The following is a 20,373-nucleotide window of genomic DNA, read 5'->3' on the forward strand; positions in this document are numbered from 1 at the left end:
TTAAAGGTCATGAGCTAAGGCTACTGGTGATGCTTCCAAAGACAGGTACCTAGTACATGAAAAGCTTTGTTTATCATGTAGACCCCCAGCCAAAGAACTTGAGTGATTTACAGCTTAAAATATAAGTGGTGGCTTGTGACCATAAATACCTACGTGCTGCAGCCAGAATCTCTCTTTGCGGCCACACTCTTGTTGCCATGTAACACAGCAACGAGCAACAGTGCCTACTCTCTCTGAATTCCTAGAAAAGACTGGTATTGGTTACATAAACAGCTATGGATGTACTGTGCAGGCTCTTAACTTCATGTCCCCAGCTACTGTGGTTTAGGGTTGGGTAAAGTATATGACACCACAGGATCACAGACAGTGTCAGCAGGGTGGTGACAGTGTGGGTAATGTGGCACCTCTCTCATCATGGGTTCAGCTTCTCTCTTAAGAGAAGTGGTCACTAGCAGAAGTTTAGAGCCAACTGACACACTTTAAGTTAAAAAATTGCTACATGTGTGCTGTATTTCAAATATCAACTCTAGCTAAACACAACAGCAAAACACAACAAAATCACAGAAAACATGAATGAATAGCAAGAACAGCGGTATATGAAAACAGACATAGGTCATCAACTTGACAAAGGATGAGATGTAAATTTATCTAAATTGATCTATAAGACCAATAGCAGCGACGTCTATTGATTTCCACTTTATATTTAGCCGTATTTCATGAATGGCACTCCATCTGTAGCAGATTGCATAACACGTGGCCAGTTGCTACCAGGACCTGTGCTCCAAACTGTCACGCACAGCAGGGATATCAAATCCCTCACTGACAATAACACAACACAGGCAGAACAGCCCTATTTTTCCTTGTATTCAGCAGAGACAGATTTCTGGAAAAGTAAGCAAATATAATAGCTTGCTTCATTTGGTTTATGTTTTGTCTTTTAATTGTAGCCTGGCGGGCATACCTTAGAAAACAGCCTCTTTTGAAAACCCACGCTCTCTCTGGCAGGGAGGCTGTGAGCTTTTGTGGACTTAAGCCTTGATACAGATCGATTTATAATCTAAATGGCTATTCAAAGGAAACCACATTTAAAGCTGTTGCTGATCTCTTACAAGTTCATGGGGGTTACCTGAAATGAACAGAGTAAACATTAAAAGCTTGTGAAAGCATTTATAAAAGAGCTTGACAAGCAAGAGTTTTTAGTTTACGCTTGTTAATTTATATATATATATTTTTTTATTAATTGAGGAGGCAACATATGCTGTTGGAATTTAGATGCTCTGAATGCAGTACTTATATTCAATGTTAAACAATATGCTTCATAGTGCTCAGTCTTAATTTGTATGTATATTATAATGTATATATAAATAAATCGTAGCAGCATAACATCCTGCACTTCATTATAGTTAGTGCCACTCATTGGCCTTTACAGGTGATATGTAGAATATGTCCAAAATTCTCCAGCCCTCCCATACAGCATATAAACCTCCAAGTTATATCCCAAAGACAGGACTTGTAGCCTCACCACTGACTGCCTTCCCTTTCCTCCTAAAACAATGGGGTGCTTCCACTCTTTTACCACTGCATGTGTACGCATGTGTGTTCCTATGGCTTTTGTTCCTGATGGGCCCCAGATGGGTACGCAGGCAGGCAGCTCTGCCTTTTGGCTTGGACATGTCAGTGAGCAGCCTGCCGGCCCCAGGTCACTGCACCACACCTTTCCTCCTCACCCACCACCCTCTCTCATCCCATTTCTGTACACGTCACATGCACGTTCTGCTTTTTTCTCCCAAATTTTTTCCTTGCTTCAATTCCACTAAATTCAAATACAGAGCTTGGTCTTGTTTATTAGGACAAAAAGTGGACTTTATAATATAATAATGACTGAAAATAAATAGATATATGTATATTACAACAAATCTGTCATCTGCACTACTCTGCACATTCCTGTAGCTGTTTCACTTGTTGGTGAAATGCGTCAAACTGCCTGCAATGTGACTAAAGCAGAGTCTTTTAAACAATCAATTTGAAGCTCTCCCTGTTGGTATGGGAGAGCTGCCCACACATTACAGTACATACATCCTATGTACGTCCCTCATCAGCACAGTCAACAACAACCTTCCTTGTCATTGTAACATCCATGCACAGACACACACACAGGACACACATATCAAATTGTCAAATTGTACTGTACATACGCAGACATTGAGTTATCTAAAACCCCTGAAGTAAAGCTAGTATCAGACTCACTTTTTAGATTGTCAGTGTGATGTGAGACAGGTGTGAAGACAGCAACAAGTCACAATTCAAACATTATCAAGATGGCATGAGCAGCCATCACTGCGTGTCTTGAAAATATTCCAGTCACTCTGGAGGGATGATGTGAGAAGGAGGTGTGAAGATGTTGTGAACAAGAAGCCCAGCTGTGTAAAGATATGAACACAGGAAACTTTTCATTTTTTTTTTCTAACACATCCTTAGTCTTACTTCCTCATTATTATATAAGTTCAATATTCTTTCATAAAACTACAGGATGTTTTTTTGGACTATAGTTGTTGTTCTTCACTCCTGAGGAACAAATAGAGAGATGTAAGAAAAACTAAATTGAAGAAGGATTTTGTCCTTCATGCAAACGTACAGTGATACTTGAATGTTTGTGAATCCACTGGAAGTCCTATCTCTATATAAATATGACTTACAACTTGATTTAAAGTCAGAAAAGTACATAAATCTAATAAATGACACAAAACAGGGCAAAACGGGGCAAAAGCATGTGAAGTTGAATGCCTGGGTTAGTTCCTGAGAACAGCTGCCTTTCAAACCCCTACGTTATCTGTTGCTCACAGCCTCTAATCCCCCAGTGTTTCCTTTTTCTGTCTTCTTCAACACATCACGTCAAAGTTATTTTGGTTTTGCAGTGGTGTAATTTGAAGTTAATTCTTTGGACTGAAGTATTTCTGAAACATGCACATTTTTTTTTGCCTGCACAGTGGCATTACATGACGTTTGACGTTAACAAACTCTTGTCTTTCTTATGATTTAATGTGTCTGACATACATGCAACTCTGTTGGCAGTCTATAGTGAGAGAAAAGGAGAGCAGAAAAAAACGGAGTGTATGGGTTGTATGTAAATAATGTGAGTGGCAATAAAATAAGAGAGTTACAAACAGATTGCTTTGCTTTTCTTAGATTTTTTTTTGACTTTCTGCTTATTTTTCAGCCAAAGTGCTCTGAAACCAACACTGGCAGTCAAAGCTTGAAATATGGCTGCCCTAGATTCTGAACTTGTGAATATGTAAATAATGGATAACATCCCAGGCCATCTAAGATGTCTGACATAATTATTGGATATGCTCTTAAAGGGGAGGGTAGGATTTCCAGGCCAGATACCAGTCAATACACTCTTTAGCAAATCCTCCATTCACTCAAAGTCATTTAGCACTCACACACGCACACACAGACCTCCCGGTTTGACCTACTTCTAATACGTGCAGAGGGAGAGGAAATCTGACCCTTCACCCAGTTATTACACTAATTACACATCACTGATGACCGTCTCAGTGGTAAATCTCCCAAAATGACATGCAAAAGGAAATTAAACAAGCCCTATTAGTGAGAAAAAAAAATAAGAATTTGACTTTATGAGGGAGTTCTATTGTTCCTCCTTTGCCTTCCTCTTTGTACAGTGTCAAGGCTCATTTAAGGCAGCCGCAAATCATGATTCACAGCAATGTCAAAGATTATTGGAGTGATTAGAGTATTTTCTATTACAAAGCCTCATTTAGAATAGACTAAGCCATGTCCTTGGAGAACTACATCAAATCAACAGCAAATTATCTCACTATGTGCAGGATGGCAATTAAATCAAACACAGAAAGGCACAGATGTTCTCACCATTATTTTCCAAAACATTGCAAATCTATTATTTTAGGGTTAAAAATAGCGAGTGTAAGATGCTGACAGCCTAAATGGTCCCAGCCAGTCGCATAAGCAAACCACATGTAAGGTTCATTCTCCCAGATCACAATGAAACAGCATGTGAACACGTGGCACGCTAATCCATACAATGCACATGGTGCCATGCAATATACATGGAGAGGGGTAGTGCTCAATGGCAGCACCCTACACATTTGTTCCCCAAGATGATTTGTTCAAAAATATTTTATTGCCTTGTAGCATCTTGCATGAATACATTTTCATGTAATTAATCGTACAGATAGTAAAATGTAATAAAAACAAAAAGCTTTTGGTTCTTTTGCACATTTAAGTACTGTGGACCATGTACTGTATTGTAGCACATACATATAATATCTAATGGTTTACATCTACCCACAGGAAACACAATGGCCCTGTTTGTATGCTCACCACCTTTGTTTACTGTCTTGCTGTATTAACAAAAAGAGCAGAGCCGTTTGTTGTGCTAATTATGTCTCCTTTAGGAATTCTCTTCTTTTCTTTCTCCTATTCTGCCTGTAATGGAAGGGATGAGATTTTATATCCCTCACTCTTCCTCTCACATGACTGCTGTCAGGTTGCAGCTAAGGTCACATGTTGACTCATACAGACAGTGCCACCTGACCGAAAAGGCTTTTTAATAAAAGAAACTACCACTCACTAGACAGACTGGTGAAACGTATCATCAAAGATCCACAAGTCTAGTGGCTAAGCTGGAGTCCATGTACTTCAGCCAACTGCAGCTTCTATCTCAGCTATAAATGGTGAGCTCAGGAAATGGGAATTGCAGATGGAGACCAACACCTATATGTTTGATAGGTCTGGATTTGGAACAGGAAACATTAAGCTAAACTTCACTTCTTTTAAAAAATGTGATGGATTATGATCAAATGGATGAATCAACCATTAGCACATGTATGGCACAAGACGCAGATCTCACTTTGAACCCACTGGACAATATACTGGACTAAGCCACTAACTCGAGTGGGACTTGAGATCTTTAAATTATATTGTTGTTACCAAGGCTAGTCAGTTACATTCTATCTTGTCCATCACTGTCTTGCACATCATGATGACGATTTGAGCAATTTTCACCTTTAGTTCTGAAAGACTGATGATTCCCTGATCTCCTTTATGAAACACAGACAGATGGGATGGATGCAGAGAGAGTCAGTGTGACATAGAGAGAGTGAGAGATATAAAGAGTGGGGGAGGAAGGGTAGTGTTCTGTCTGTGTAATCTGCCCAGAAACTAGCCTTGGGCACAAACGAGAGCCAGCCTGTCAGAAGTTCCACTTAGCAAACGATAATAAAACATGTCCAATAGTCCATGTTCTAACCAGTTCAATCATCCACTGAGGCTGTACTACACTTCAATTGTTGACAGTGAATTGTTAAATCTGATACACAGTGCTGAAGAATGAGGGAAATGCTCATTTCTCTCCCACACAGCAACCAATCTCTTGTCAATTATTATATTAGTCCTGGTATAGGAACTTTATGAAATCATGACCAATATTCTGGTTAGATGGCAGGGAACAAGAAGCAATATAGAGGGGGTGAAATCTATTGCTGAATGTGGGTGGGAATGGGAATTTGATATTTCTGAGGATTCTGGCAGTTGTGACCTCAATCCCAAAAAGAGATTCATTGCATGGGAGAGATATAATTCCGAATGGCTGTAAAGCTCACTGTAAAAATGCATATGGTTTCGAGGCTGAAACCACACTGGAAACTGTGGGCAATAAAATGCAAATGGGAGATCAATGAGGAAAGAAACCTAGCACACCTCTCTTCAACCAGTCCTAAGGCCACAAGTGGTAAATAAAGTGAAACACAGTTGATTACTAGCCAGACCAATACTGTTCTAACTCTAAATCCACTGAAGCAGCTTCAAGCCATAAACAGCATCCGTCAAGGCAAAGCAACAGTGCAGAGGAGGGATTGAGGACATTGTGATAATATGGAAAAAGAGTAAAGAAAAAGACAAGTGAGTTTGAGAGAAAAAGAAAAAAATAGCGCAGCAATGCCGCCCTTCAAGCAGCCATAGACATTAACATGTGCTTACATACACATACACCCACACACGTGCAGAGTTCACTGGAGTAGAGAGGGAGCGGGGGGGGGATGCGCTGGCTGTGCAGAAGGGCCAAGAGACTCTGGGGCTGAAACCCATCACTAACACACGGATTAGTCCGCACGTGCACACTGCCTTTTAATCTGCTCCACTGACAAAGGTTGGATGAGAGAAAGAGGAAAAAAAGAAGGCGAGAGACAAAGAGATGAAGTTAACGAAAAGGATGGCCATAGAAACAGCATGAGGAATGGAGATGGGGCATAGGGGGAAGAGATGTGGATGGGAGGAAAATCCGATGGCGATGAAGGCAATACACTTATATGCACACATACATAGTTATTTAGTATATCATACAGTCTAAAAAATATCCACAACCTTGCACTTTCATGCAAGAAATCAACTATACTATACTATATTTCAACACCACTCAATGTCACTGACAGACCCATAACCCTCATTTTCCCTTTTAGCCCCGTGTGAGTAGAGTAGTAAGCGCAGAACTTTTGGATTAAACACCAATATGGCCTTGCTTCTAAAATCAGCCTGGTCAAGCCAGATGTTGCCTCTGGAGCAGGAGTATGGTGAAGAGTGTGTGTATATAGGGAGGGGTTTGCCTTATCAGATCTGCATCCTCTTTACAGCTGTGGCCATGGTTTAATACATCCAATAGAGGGTGGGGGTAGGCATAATCCGAATATTCTACATCAGCCTTTAATGTTTAATGCGTATGTGTGTGTGTGTGTACATCGTGTGTCCAAAAAGACAGATGTACACTTATTTTCTTACTCACCTCAGTTAAGCTCAGCAACTCATCTCGCTTACTCACCTAACCCAGTTAGCACACAGTTTGTTCCACTAGGGTTATACTTTAGTTCTCAACACTTAACACGACAAATAATGAGAATCAGCGAATCCTTTGATGATGAGTAAAGATGTGAGGCAGCTGATGAGGGAGTTAGGGGTGGGAACTTCTCTCAGTGCTCTCATTGGTGAAAAGCTTTACCCTATGATTGGTCAGAAGGCAGCGGTGTTTCCCCCTTTTCCCCAGTTGTACAGCTAAAAATAAATGCCATAGTCAGATTTAGCCTAATTGAGTCTGTCTTATGTCTTCAACAAGCATCCTATTTTTCTCCCTTTCTATCTTTGTCTCTCTCTTGGTTAGCTCAGCTGCTAAAGTGTATGCAGGAACATAAAAGGAAAACAACAGCATTTCTTCCGGGAACAATAAGTAACAGGAACTTAATCCATTTGGTCCAAAGTGGGCGTATTAACAAGCCCCACACAAGATCATTAAGGGCACAGGTTGAACAACACAATGCATGTGAAGAACAGAACATTCTGTATATTACTGCAGTACAGTTCCTATTTCAAGATGACTAAATTTGATCTACAACAAACAAACTGATTTCACTCAAATTGTATCCTGCAATCACTCAAAAATAAAAAAAGCTCTCAATTAGAAAGTTAAACCTGTAGAAGTCTTTTAGATTGTCCCTCCATACAGTGTTGTATGGATGCACTTTTTCCTAATAAGGGCACAACACAAATGTGCCAAGATAAGGTGAGTCAAGAACCAGAACAGCAAGATGACATGTGAGTAATGGGTGACATTTCCTCTGTGGGGTCTTCTATGCACCTGTCTACAGAACATCTGTACTGGGATGGATTCTGAGGGTGTTAGGTAAAATAATGTAACCTCTGATCGTACATGGTCTTCAACCATCTGGCAGCAAAACTGTACAGAGTTTTCACTTACCATTTCAAGTAGTTGCTATCACTCTCAAAAGTTATATTGGACCACCGGGAGTGCCAGTCCACAAAAAAACTCTGCTACTGTCAGAAACCTGGCAACACTCTAGGCAGGTGCAACTGAAGGTTATGTACAATATGTGCATTAAGCAGTGCCAAAGTACAAGCTTAACAAGGTACCTTCACCATCTTATGAGCCAGCTAACTTTTAAACACAGATAATGACCTCCTCATTACTGTTGGGCACCTGCCACACTGCTTGGTAGAGGAGTCAGACTTCTAGCCACAGTCACAATTTGTCACCATCTAAATGTTTGTGGTAGCTGGTGTGAATATCCCACCCTGATACTGGCTTATGTCTCACTGTGTTAATTATAGAGCGGAAATGCTCACCGTGCACACACTGACACAGTGGGAGTTTAGATCAGGCTTGCGTGCTGATCATGACTTCCCTGAGTCAGGTGTGTTTGACCTATCCTTTTGCTCATCCCATCAGCCTGTCATTTACTTCCTCGTCCTCTGACACTGTCGTTAGCTAAGCCAAAGCCGAGTTAGGCTATTAAGGACTAGTACCGGGTGGCCTGAGAGAGGGGGTGGAGACATACCCTGGCACGTGCATGCTCTAGCTGGTTCACCCAACCAAAGATCAAGTCCCTTAAGCTGCTTTTCTGAGCCAAGAAAAGCTTACAAGTCATCACGTTGGTCATAACAAATGGTTCTAGTTCTAGGCCCTGCAGCAGAGATTGAGAATAGGCTGCACTCTTTTGCCAGACAAAAGAAAAACTGGTAAAGCAGTTTGGCTTTCTTCAAGAAGCATCAGCACAGCCAGAGAAGATGTAACGCAAGCTTATTTAGGTTTGACTGCTCATTCGATCCCAAGGCTATGCATAAATATGTATTAAATGAAAAATGTGCCTCCTATTCTAGTGATATTTAGTTGTGAGTTTTACTGTCTAACCATGACAACAATCTGAAGACAATCGCAAATGAGGCCTAACTTTCCTCATTTACCATTTTACATCCCACTGAACCAAAACAAATCCCGCGAGGGCAGACCTTACAGATGCTCCATATATGCCCACGAGAACAACAGACTCCCTGCTTTAATGGGCAAAGTGGACCTGTTGTTTAATATCCTACAGGAACAAACTGTTAGGCCTCCCCTGTAAAGAAAAAAAAATCTAGCCACAATGCTAATGTTGCACTGGGAGAAAATTATTTGCAGTGTGTATTATAAGTCTAGCCTTGATAAACAATATTAAAATGAATAGGACAATGTGAAAGATGAGGGTAAATGATAAGTGACTGTTAATGTCAATTTAGTGTAGCCCGTAAAGCCGTTGTATGAATTATTATCCAAAAACAAAAATACAAAAACACTCGGAGCCACAGAATACTGTAGACGCTTACTTTAAATACATGCTTTACGTAACAAACAAGGATCAACCAAAAACCAAATTGAGCAGAGGAATTTGTTAACATGTTTAAAGAAATGTTTTATAGGCAGAAGGTTGTGGTATTGTTAAACCTTAGTAAGGGAGTGTAATTTAACAATGATGTGTGAAAGTGAAATAAGGCTGTTAGGAAGTGGATAATCAGAGCAGCAGAGACGCCATGTTATCTGGTCCCGCCACACAGTGTGAGCATCTGGAATGTGGAATTTTTTTTTCTCCTCTTTGAGTGCTTTTTATCTGCACCCTGTGGTCTCTGTCACAACAGGCCTTCTTGTCACAGAGGTTATCAAGACCTCTGGTAGCCATGCAAAGCATATAGTCTCACCAGCTGCAGATATACAAGGATGATAAATATTGAAAACAGACTCACTCAGCCTGGACCATAAAGGAGATGCCTCCAATTTCCAAACTGGGAGGTCTGTGAGATGCTGCTGTTGTAGAATCATCGTATATGCCCTACACACTTGGGTGAATAACTATGCCTGATACATACAGTTGCAAGGAAAAGCATGTGAACCTTTTGGAATTTTATGGTTTTCTGCATCAATTTGTCATAAATCTGATAGGATCTTCATCTAAGTCAAGAGCATTACCAAAAATAATGTGCCTAAAATAATAACACAAAAAAAATCTGATCTTTCGTGTCTTTATTGAGAACAACCATAAAAACCTCAAGGTATGGATCCGACCTGCACATCGTTCAGGAGGAATTTTAACCCATTCTTCATGCAGATCTGCTTTAGCTCTAATATTGTCTCTTGTGTATGTCTCTCTTCAAGTCGTTCCATAGCATCTCTATTGGGTTGAGGTCTGGGCTCTGACTTGGCCACTGCAAAAGGCGGATTAAGTTTTTCTGAAGCCATTCTGTTGTGGACATGCTCAGGTGTTTTCGTTCATCATCAGCTTTCCCCCCCCAATCAGTGCAAGCTGGTCAGGCCCCGTTGCAGCAAAGCAGGTCCAAACCCTAACCCATGATGTTTCCTCCACCATACTTGATTGGGATGATAATTTCATGAAGATATGCAGTGACATTTTTACACCAGATGTAGTGCTGTGTGTTCTTTCCAAATTATTCAATCTTAGTTTCATCAGTCCACAAAACATTTTGTCAATACTGCTGTGAAGGGTCAACGTGCTCTTTGACAAACTTAAGGAATTTAGCAATGTTCATTTTAGTAAGTAGCAGCTGTCTTTGTGGTTTCCTACCATAGACACCCTGCTTATTCAATGTTTTACATTATATAGACTCATGAACACAGATGTTAACAGTTCACTTGGGGTTGTTTCTTTACCTCATTAATTAATTAGTGTTTGTTGTGCTCTTGGGATATTTTTGACTTCTTGGTAGAGTAGCCACAGTGCCAATTTGTAGATTGTTTGCCAACTGTAGACTGGTGAATTCTTCGACATCACTTTGTAACCCTTTCCAGGTGTATGTACATCATCAGTTCTTGATTGTAGATTCTCTCGCTCCTTTTGACGCATGGATCACATAAGCATATTTTTCTTGTGCGGAGCGAACTCAAAAGGTTAGAGTGTTTTTGTCAGTCAGCTCTAGTGTACACCCTCAAACAGTTCACATACTTTTTCCACTAGCACGGTGAGGTTTTTATGGTTGTTCTCAATAAAGACATAAAAGATCAGAATTTCTTTTTGTGTTATTATTTTAGGCACATTATATTTATTAATACTCTTGACTTAGATGAAGATCAGATGATATTTTATGACCAAAACCAATAAATTTCAAAGGGTTCACATACTTTTTCTTGTCACTGTATAACTTACAGTGGAGCATGTGCTTAAAGGGAATTGGATTAGCTGCTGGCAAAAAAGGGCGGATTATAAATGATCCTGATCCTCAATCGTGCTTCTGAAAAGATGGATTACCCTTTCAATTTGTACCCCTTTTCTTTGCTAATGGAAATTTGAATTAGTCTTGTATGGGTCAACTACTTAGCAACAACGCTACAATCACTGTTCTGAGCTAACAAACAAAGACAAGAGTGGGGAAAAGAGTCAGCAGCTGAAAGTAGTGCAGTCGTGTAATATAGAGCGGCTTGTTTCAAGTCCATTCTAGTAATTTGCGGACTTGTCTCAAGTGTGCATGGCTACATGTACTAGAAAGGTGGTGCTTGATGTGCTTGTTGTATATTATAGGAATGAAAAGGAAACACGAGTAGAAAATTAATCGTTCCAAATACACTAATGAGTAAGTAAATTCACCTTGATACTCTATTTTTTAAATTTGACAACACCAGTTTTATCAAAAAAATTCCATTTTGTTCCTTAATAAAATTACCTAACTTTTCAGTACCCACAATTCAGTGATATACCACCATCTAGAACCAAGTTAGCATTGATTCCCTCTGTCCTGCCATCTACATGCTTTCCACTAGTCTGCTCTGATTAGCAAAGATGATTATAGACCATAGAAGCCCTCAGAAACAGGCTATAATACAAAGAATGGCTGGGTGGAGTGACGAAAACAGTGTTCACACTGTGTTGTATGAATAAACAACTGATCTGGCACCTTTTCTGAAATGTATTTGTGTGGGTGGAACAGAGAAAAAATGCAACCCTGCACGGGTGCCGCAATCTGCCGAGGCCAGTCAGATGACTAGCTGGCCATGTGTGGCATTGCATATGAGCACTAAGATGACACATCAGCTCTCATCTATATTTAACTCACTGGACTCCTCTCTTTCCAATGTTCCCATTCTCATAGGAAAGGCTGCCAAAGAGAATGGTGAAAAGCAGGCTGAGGTGATATGTAATTACACTGAATGGATCCAGCCTCCCACGTCCTTTCATTGTGCCAACCCCCTCAGAGATAATGAAATGGAAGGCACGCTTTTTTTTCTATTTACCATAAATCCTGCAAGTCTAGCCACTCTTATTTATGGTGTTGAGGAAAACGCTTTATAGCTTGACTCCTGAAGCATGCAAAGTCACAGAGCATAAACACCAACAAACAACCTATGTGGGTGGTGCATTCAATCTGATAAGGGCTTCTAGGAAATGCTCTCTGCAGAAGACAGTATGGTAAACCATAACAAGCCGAGGTCCCCCCAAAGACCCCACACTTCTTCCACTGTAGATGCTATCTTAAATGCAGAGACATAACTCATTATAGAACTATGTTCAAGTTTGAAAGCCACTGAAAGGGCATTTTGTCCAGCTATTGGGCTGACTTTTTCGCCACTACCACATACCATCACAAAACATCATTGTATAAAAACAAGCACTGAACCCAGGCTGTCTGACTGCACCCTCACCTACCCATATAACTGAAAGCTGTTAGCAACCAGTCTGCACACTACATACCAGCAACAAAACTCTTTAAAGGTGCAAAGAGTTCATACACGAGAAGGGAAAACAAAAGTGATAGGAGGGCAGGAAATGTCCTCAACTAGACACTACTGGGTCACCCCTTTGGTTTTAGGGAACTGTTAAAGAGGAAATGCTTACTTGAAGAAAGGTAAAATCTTGGGGGGCAAAATAAAAACAGGACATAATAAACTTATCAGGCAAGAGTGTGCACGTGTCTGCTGGTTGTGCGCAGTAATTTAAAGGTGAAGTATTTTGAAAATATAATGCCAACTCACCTATTCTTTTCCAACTCATTATGTGTGGACCTGCAAAGACAGAAAACAGAAATTGTCAAATAATGAGCAAATGTAGACTTTTGCATATTCAGTCAAAGTACAGCAACTATCTGTTTCTCCTAAAAAGGCAGCACACTGTTTGGGGACAAGGCGTACTGCTAAGACAATATGTATCTAAGCTAGTGAGAGAGGCACAGTAGATTCACTTGTCAAGTTGGATTTTCAAATGTATTAATTAATCCCGAAAGCATGTCAAGGCCCAGTCCACTGGAGCCTGCACACGTTACATGCACTGTGGCATTATACAGCCTCTTTCTCAATAATGCACAGTGCAACTCTGGAAGGATAGATTGTGTGTGTGAACTAAAGTTCACACCGAACATGACTGTGTGTGTGCGTGCGTGTGTGCATATGCTTCTGGGCAGGTGTGAGCATGCACACACGCATATGCACAAATCCTCTGCATGCAACAGCCAGGGTTCAGTGCTCTGTTAATAATGTAAAGTGAATCAGCTCGTCCCAAAGAGTGTCTTTGTGTGGCAACATACTGAAGGGAAGACAAGCCCTCCTCCTGATACTTAAATGGCCGAGTTCCACACACACACAAACTGCACTCCAATTCCCCTCAAGGGACACAAGTTTAAGTGGGGCGAGGGGCATGGAGGTAACCTCTCCTGAGTCATGTCATAGCACTTTTCTATACTGTAGGCATCAATACTGAAATATGCTTTCCTCATCAATGTTTCTTTTAATGCTGAGCTCACCTGACAAAACTGGCATCTTGTTATTAGGGAACAGGAACAAAAGAAAGCACATAAGATAAGAATGGGGATGGACGGAGGTACAAACCGGAGTAAGAGAGACAACTGACTGTCCAACACTGTGGTGACTTTTTACATTTTTATTCATATAAAGACACCATTATGACCTGGAAGAACTACATTACTGCTCATGTAACCAAGTATGCAAGCCTAGGCATTAGGTAAACCGGTGAAAACATGTAAATTGGTCTAGGCTACTTAAGGGGGCCTAAGTACTCACATGCATGCTCTTGACAGATTTCTACTTGCATATGCTACAACCCTGTAGTATTGACACATGGCTGTGCTCTGCCACAGTCATCTAGCGACACACATACAAATTGTAAAACGTGTAAAGCTAAACACCCTGAAACTTTTCTGTTGAACTATTAGCCTTATAAATGTGAACTAAAAATGGATTAAAAATCACAAAATTATTCCTTTATTAGAAAAATTAAAAGACATCATCTTGTGTCCAGTGAAGGCTTTTACACACACTGCACATATATTTACTTTTTGGCAGTGTGTCTACTGATTTCTGTGCTGATTGTGACTCAGAGCAATAGTTTTACAAAAGATGGGTACTTTGGAGTGCATAACTTGCGTCATCAGCTGTCACTGTGCTTGTTCTGTGTCTCTGTTGCTTGGTAACCCACATCCTAATTTCTTCGTTACCCAACTCTGAGCAATTTGGCACAGTCTTATTCATTGTGATATGTAATAATTACAGTTGGGTTTTTTTGCTGATTATCACACTATAAAAAATTCTTTTGGTGGGCTATTGTAATTAAGGTCCTTTTAAGAAGTTTAGTGTTTTGAAAAAACATTTAATCTAAAAATTAGTGCAGAAATTCCAATGACAGAATGTCATTAGATGTGTAAATGACAATCAGTAAAATCTAGCAACATCCATCCTTTAGTATGGTCTATTATTTCAGAGAGATTGAAGAAGTAATTTTCCTCATAGGCCTTGCATACCTGCAGGTCTGGAGCTCAACAACAATGCTATACAGATTATACAGTAAACTGGCTGAAGGCCACACTCAACTTTAGCATGCTTCCTTCTGTAGGCATGCATGCATATGTGCGTGTGCATCAATATACACACACATAGAGTGGGTCAATGAGATAAAGCCAACCCTGCTATAAACAGTAGGCAGCAGCGGACAGGGTCAGATAAGCCCATCACTTTAAGCCTCGACACGCTACAGAGAAGGTAGCTATTGCTGGGGCAAGCTAATGCCAGAAAGCACACTTTGTTTAGACAAAATGTAATGTTTATTTGTTATAATGAATATGTCATTACTATGTCTAAGAACCAGATTAATATTAAATTTGGAATGCCATCAGGTTGATTTTAAGTGCAAAATTGGACAAGAATATTATATTATAGTTCATGCTGTACTTATTACTTTTACTTACTCCATGAAATAAAAACAGAAGATATTAGAATTGTACAGAATTTGAATTATTTGTGAGAACATCAAGATGCATGATGCCCTAATTTATGTGGATACTAATATGTAATAATACACTATAGTAGAAATTTTCCACTGTGAGGTGATGAAAAGAGTTCAAAGCTTGAACTTCTTGGATCTAGTAAGATCTCTCACCTATGTCAGCAGGACATAAATAGAACTGTAGTTAAAGTAGGCAACTGACATTGACAGCACTGGGTATATCTTAATAATGATGTTTTGTTGGATATGCAAGAAGTGCAATTCCAGTGGGAATTACATCCATCACACTTCATCGCAATATTGTGATGAAGTTTCAAATACTAAATGTCGTTACCTTACTGAATGTGCACTAACCAGGTCTCTGTGGAGAGCAAGACCAACACAACATCATCCCTGTGCAGTCGTTCTACAAGTTAATGAGAATTTGAAGACCATTTTTTCTGCACTTTTTGCAGCAATTATTCTCCTGCATAAGATAATCACTCCAAATGTCCTCCTTTCTAGTCCTAAATTTGTTTCACTCAGAAGCTTTTGAAAGAAATAAAGCTCTGTGGATATTTTATCACTTTTGGAGGATTTAATTGTACACAAATAAGTATATTCATCTAAAGCATAGTTATTTGATGTGTTCTGCTAGAACTTCCCCTCCGGACCATATCTTTGTAAGCTTTAACAATATAGCATCAGATCTATATCTGATCACGACTGTTGCCATGCAGAACTAGGCAGCTTTCTGCGCTCATGATGAGTAATGCGCAGTTCCTGTTTGTGGCCCGTTCTTACATTAATATTAAAAGGCTCAGAAAGAGAAGGAGAGTGGGGCTTGCATCTGATGTATGACTGTCAATGGACAGACTAATGTAAGCAGCCTACCAGCAAGAGAAAACACAATAGCAATGAGTCTCAACTTGAAAGATCTGGAGCTCTGGAAGGTCTGTTTCTTCTACAATTTAATGCAAGTTTCTCTCATCATTGAGGACTTTAATCTTTGCAGCAAGTGATGTATGATTATTAGATACGGTTGCATGAAGCTACAAAATAAACTACATTGCTTGCCTTATTTGATATAATGCACATGTATGCAATATATGATAATCAACTGATTAACTTTAACATTATGAATCCCAAAAAAGGCTAACCATATTCACCTTTGGATGTCTGAAAACAACAGTGGCCATAAATAGCACCGTTTCCCCTTAAGGCAAAGCAGAAAACTCGTTCTCTCTCCCACAGTGTAAAACACAAGTAACATAACTAAATTAGCAGAACAATGACTAAATCATTTTTTAAAAATGCTCAATTTAAAACAAAGCAATATAGTATATATTTATTTAACCAGGGCTGAGAGGTCTACACAACATTAGAACTTCCTTTTTTTTCGTTTTCCAGTCGTCACTTTCACCTCGATCCCTAAGTTCAGCTACTGCAGTCTGTTTGACAATCAGCTGATGAACAGCCAGCAGAGCCTTTGGTGTTTCCCCCTCCCCCAAGCCAGCAACACGGCGGTGTGGACGGTCATATGCGCACCTATGATTTGAACACGCTTCTACAAACTTTGAGAAACATCCTTTTTTTATTTTTTTTTTTTTTTACATTTACAAACTTTGCACATTTGCAAACAGCTTGCGAGGGTACAATCACATGCTGCAATACACGCACATGAGCCACGTCACAGGTAAAAAAAAAGTTGAATTAGTGGTTTAACAGCAAATATAAGAAGAGCTTTAATAAAAAAAAACACACGAAGGAGAGCGGGTTCTTACCTATTGTGGTTACTGCTGAACTTCTTGTTTCGTAATTTTCTTTGCCTCTGGTAGTTTGTGTTCTGATTTGACGGAAATGTCGAAGCATATCCGTGTTCACACTCTGTAGAGACACAATTTGTGGTTCACTGTTAGTCACGGGCCACTCGGGACACTTGTTCTCAACCCTACGCCTCAGCACTCGAACATGCAGGTCATAGTTTTGAATTCCACACACACACCGGCTAACATTTGCTGACACCACTTCCTTTTTCGTTGTTTTCTCAAACTGCTATCACCGTTACTGTCAAACTGTTTACAAGCTGTCCAAAGAGTTGGACGTTAGGGGGCTTGTTTGGAGAAAGGCCCACTTCAGCTGTGAACACACGTGAATGTTTAATTACCTCTTTCTCTCCTTTCTAGATATTCCGCAGCTTCGAGTAAACGTTGGATATTTATTAGCTGAACAGCCGTCATCCTTGCCCGGGGCTGGCTGCCGTTACCGTTAGCTGAGCTCCCTTCAGCGTTTAACGTCCAGTCGCTTTCAAACACGGGGAGGACGGTGCATCGGTTATTGCTACACCGGATGATACTTGTAACACGTCGTCTTATTATCTTGTTCACTGTCCTGTCTCTGCTGGCTCATCAGCAGCCTTTGTCGAAAGGAGAAGAAAAAAATCTAGTACTTCCAAGCTAGCAAGCTACAGCCTACCCGTTAGAAAACGTCAAAACCAGTGTATCAAAGTATTAAAAGTTAATTAGGTATACGGTATTAAATGTGTACAAAAACGCGTATAAACCATATAAAATGTTCCCGAAGGAGCCCAGAGCCAGCAAAGTGTGCTGCTGCTGCTCGTTTCCTCTTCTCTCCTGTTTGTTTACCTAGCTGCACAGCTGAGAGGCGGGAACCAAAGGGAGGGGAGGCCGGTCTAAGCAGGATGCATTCTGGGAAACCGAGTAGTTCTGTACACTAATCAAATACTGTCAAACTGCACAATATTTGTCATTGTCACAGCTGACCCTCACTTTACTGTGATATGTTGAGCGGAACATCGCATGTGATCAATTCATAATATAACTACAATGAAAGCAGGTCAGTTTAATGGATAACTGTAAAATAAAAAATCCAAAAGGTCTACAGAAATTGGTTTTTAGATGACATGATGATTATTCTTGGAAATCTTGGTTTTTACTGCTACAGAGGCAGTGGAGCAATGGAGAAAAGCAAGTGATGAATGACAATGCTTAAATAGTCAATGTTACATTATCATATTACAGGGCTGTGATACTGTTTCACAATCGTTTGTTGCGATTTGTAATATCAAAACAATAAAATCTTAGCTCGTTTAAATCATCAATCATTTATTCATCAACTGAGCTTCCTAATGAGACAGTGTTAATAAACTCCAATACTCAACGCGTCTTGAGTATTGTGTCTTTTATTCCCCCTCACACTCTTGTCATTTAGTCGCCTCATTCAAAAGGAGCACTACAAATCCCAGGATTCACCAGGACTGTGGGGGTGTGGTTGCCGGCTGAAGCCAGGCCCAGCAACACGTGACGTCGCTACCGAGCCGGCGTCTGATTGGCGGACGGCTTTGACAGGCGTCGGGGGTTGAGCTCGCCGCTGACCAACTACAGAGGAGCTGTGCGCCATGTGGAAACCAGCGCGACACACCCACAAATAGCAGGAAGCAAACAATCAGAGCTGTAGCACCGCTGAGATCTGCTGCTGCTGAAATCCCACGTTACATTATAATAGGTGAGATTACTGGCAGGACTTCTGCAGGACGCATCTGCTCATATGCACGAAAACAACCCAGCAGCCCGAACGGACGCGCAGAGGAGCGATTGGAAAACAGCTTATTTCCCCAGTCTCTTTCAATCATGACTCGTGAAAAGCAAACTAGGACACCATTAATAATCATTTAAAACACAATGTTTAATATTGCATTTCTCAAACCGATCTTCTAATAAATTATAAGTAGGCCTGGGTGTGCTTGCCAATTAAGAAATCACCTGCACACAGCCTGTATCGAGCTGCTTAATTCCCCGTAGATTACGAATTATAAACACGCACATTAAACAGCCAGACATCATTCTATGTCAGTCACCATTCATTTGTGTCCCCAGCCTTTTTATGTATAAAGTTTTTGTTTTTGTTTTTTTGTTTTTTTCTCAATTGAGTCTGCGGGGGCAACAATGACATCATCCTAAACTGAGTTGGAGGACGCTGCAATGTGGTCAGATTTATCACAGCGGAGTGGTAGCCAGCACGCACACCCACACACCTAATCATTATGTCATATTGCTTTATCTATGCTGCAGGGGGGGGAGAAAATACAGCTTTTTTTTTTTTTTTTGGCTGAGAGTTATGCAGCCGCAAAGCGATGCACAGTGCCCAGCATGCAGATAATGCAGATAACATAGTCCATAAAACGATTAAATACATGTTTATACTCTCCTATAACTGCATGGGGCAAATCACTCGTGTGCCCAGGCAAAGACTGTGCTTATGGCAGGCAGGGGTGCTTATAGTTGAACAAACTCAGCCCTTTGTTGTCTGAGTCTGTTGACAATGAAGTCTTGTTTTCCTGAAATTCAGATGCAAATGAAAAAGAAGGCATCAAACGCAGCACAAATAAACTCACTTCCGTCCTTCCTCTCGGCGCTCTCAAGAAATCGAGCAGCCTCCAGCAAAACTTGTACATTTTTCAGAAAAGTGTTGATCTGCTCCATGTGGGAGTCTTTGGACTTGAAGACGTCACTGAAAGGGCAATTAGACATCTCGAAATCTTGTGGGTCCAAGAGAGACGCCTCGGAATCAAAAAACAACTCCTCACTCTTCCCACTCCTTCTTTGCCTTTCACTTTTGGCCATTTTCCCTCTTAGTTTGTTTGGCTCCTGCTCTGGCGAAGTGCTGAGCGCAATAACCAGCGAGCCAGCTTCCAGTAGACGCTGCTCTTGTCAGATGGTTCCTCTTTTCTTTTTTCTTTCCTTCCTCCTTTTCTCTTTTTTATGAATGCGGGGTGTTTCATGTGGAGCTGTGGCCAATGTCAGTACATGGTGCTGCATGGGAAAACGAGAGGCCGCCCCCCTCTGTCTGAGGAGTCCGCGCGGTCCCTGTGCCCGTCCCATAACAGCCAGGCCACTCTTATACAGAGGACAAGATTTACATTTATATGTCAACATGTTTATTAGCAATAATTGTTGGACATACTTTTAAATACACAATGCTACATTTCCATCTATGTAGGAGTATGTACAGTGTAATGGTGATGATAGCCACGCTAATAGAAGTGGCAGATCAAAAGAAAAGCAATGTAAAAGCACAACAGTAGTAAAAATAGCATTATCATAGTAAAAGTACTGTTATTGTACTCACATGCTAGACTATTTCAAATACAGCCACAATATATAATAATGTTTTATTAAAATGTCAAAGTTAAAATGTGTAAATGTAAACCATGTCACTTAAAGGGTCTTGTTGGTTATCTAGTATAATAAATCCATATATTATATGGATAAATGGTGTG

At 40.4% G+C, this 20,373-nt stretch overlaps 1 protein-coding gene across 2 annotated transcripts in view; it reads right to left on the bottom strand.

The window, feature by feature from the left end:
* mxi1 (max interactor 1, dimerization protein) overlaps positions 1 to 19,850 on the bottom strand; it is a 29,559-nt gene extending 9,709 nt beyond the window's left edge. Inside the window, exons 1-4 of one of the 2 annotated variants that reach the window (XM_026359904.1) lie at positions 17,638 to 17,715; positions 17,242 to 17,490; positions 16,859 to 16,961; positions 12,836 to 12,865 (exon numbers count right to left, since the gene is read on the bottom strand). In XM_026359904.1, the coding sequence (XP_026215689.1) occupies positions 12,836 to 12,865; positions 16,859 to 16,961; positions 17,242 to 17,314 (206 nt within the window). In that variant the 5' untranslated portion in view covers positions 17,315 to 17,490; positions 17,638 to 17,715. Of the gene's footprint in view, positions 1 to 12,835; positions 12,866 to 16,858; positions 16,962 to 17,241; positions 17,491 to 17,637; positions 17,716 to 19,488 lie in introns of those variants that run through there. The other variant, XM_026359903.1, reaches the window with a different exon arrangement.
* Positions 19,851 to 20,373: the final 523 nt, after the last annotated feature.

This window comes from Anabas testudineus, chromosome 1 (assembly GCF_900324465.2).
Source record: "Anabas testudineus chromosome 1, fAnaTes1.2, whole genome shotgun sequence".
Lineage (NCBI taxonomy): Eukaryota > Metazoa > Chordata > Actinopteri > Anabantiformes > Anabantidae > Anabas > Anabas testudineus.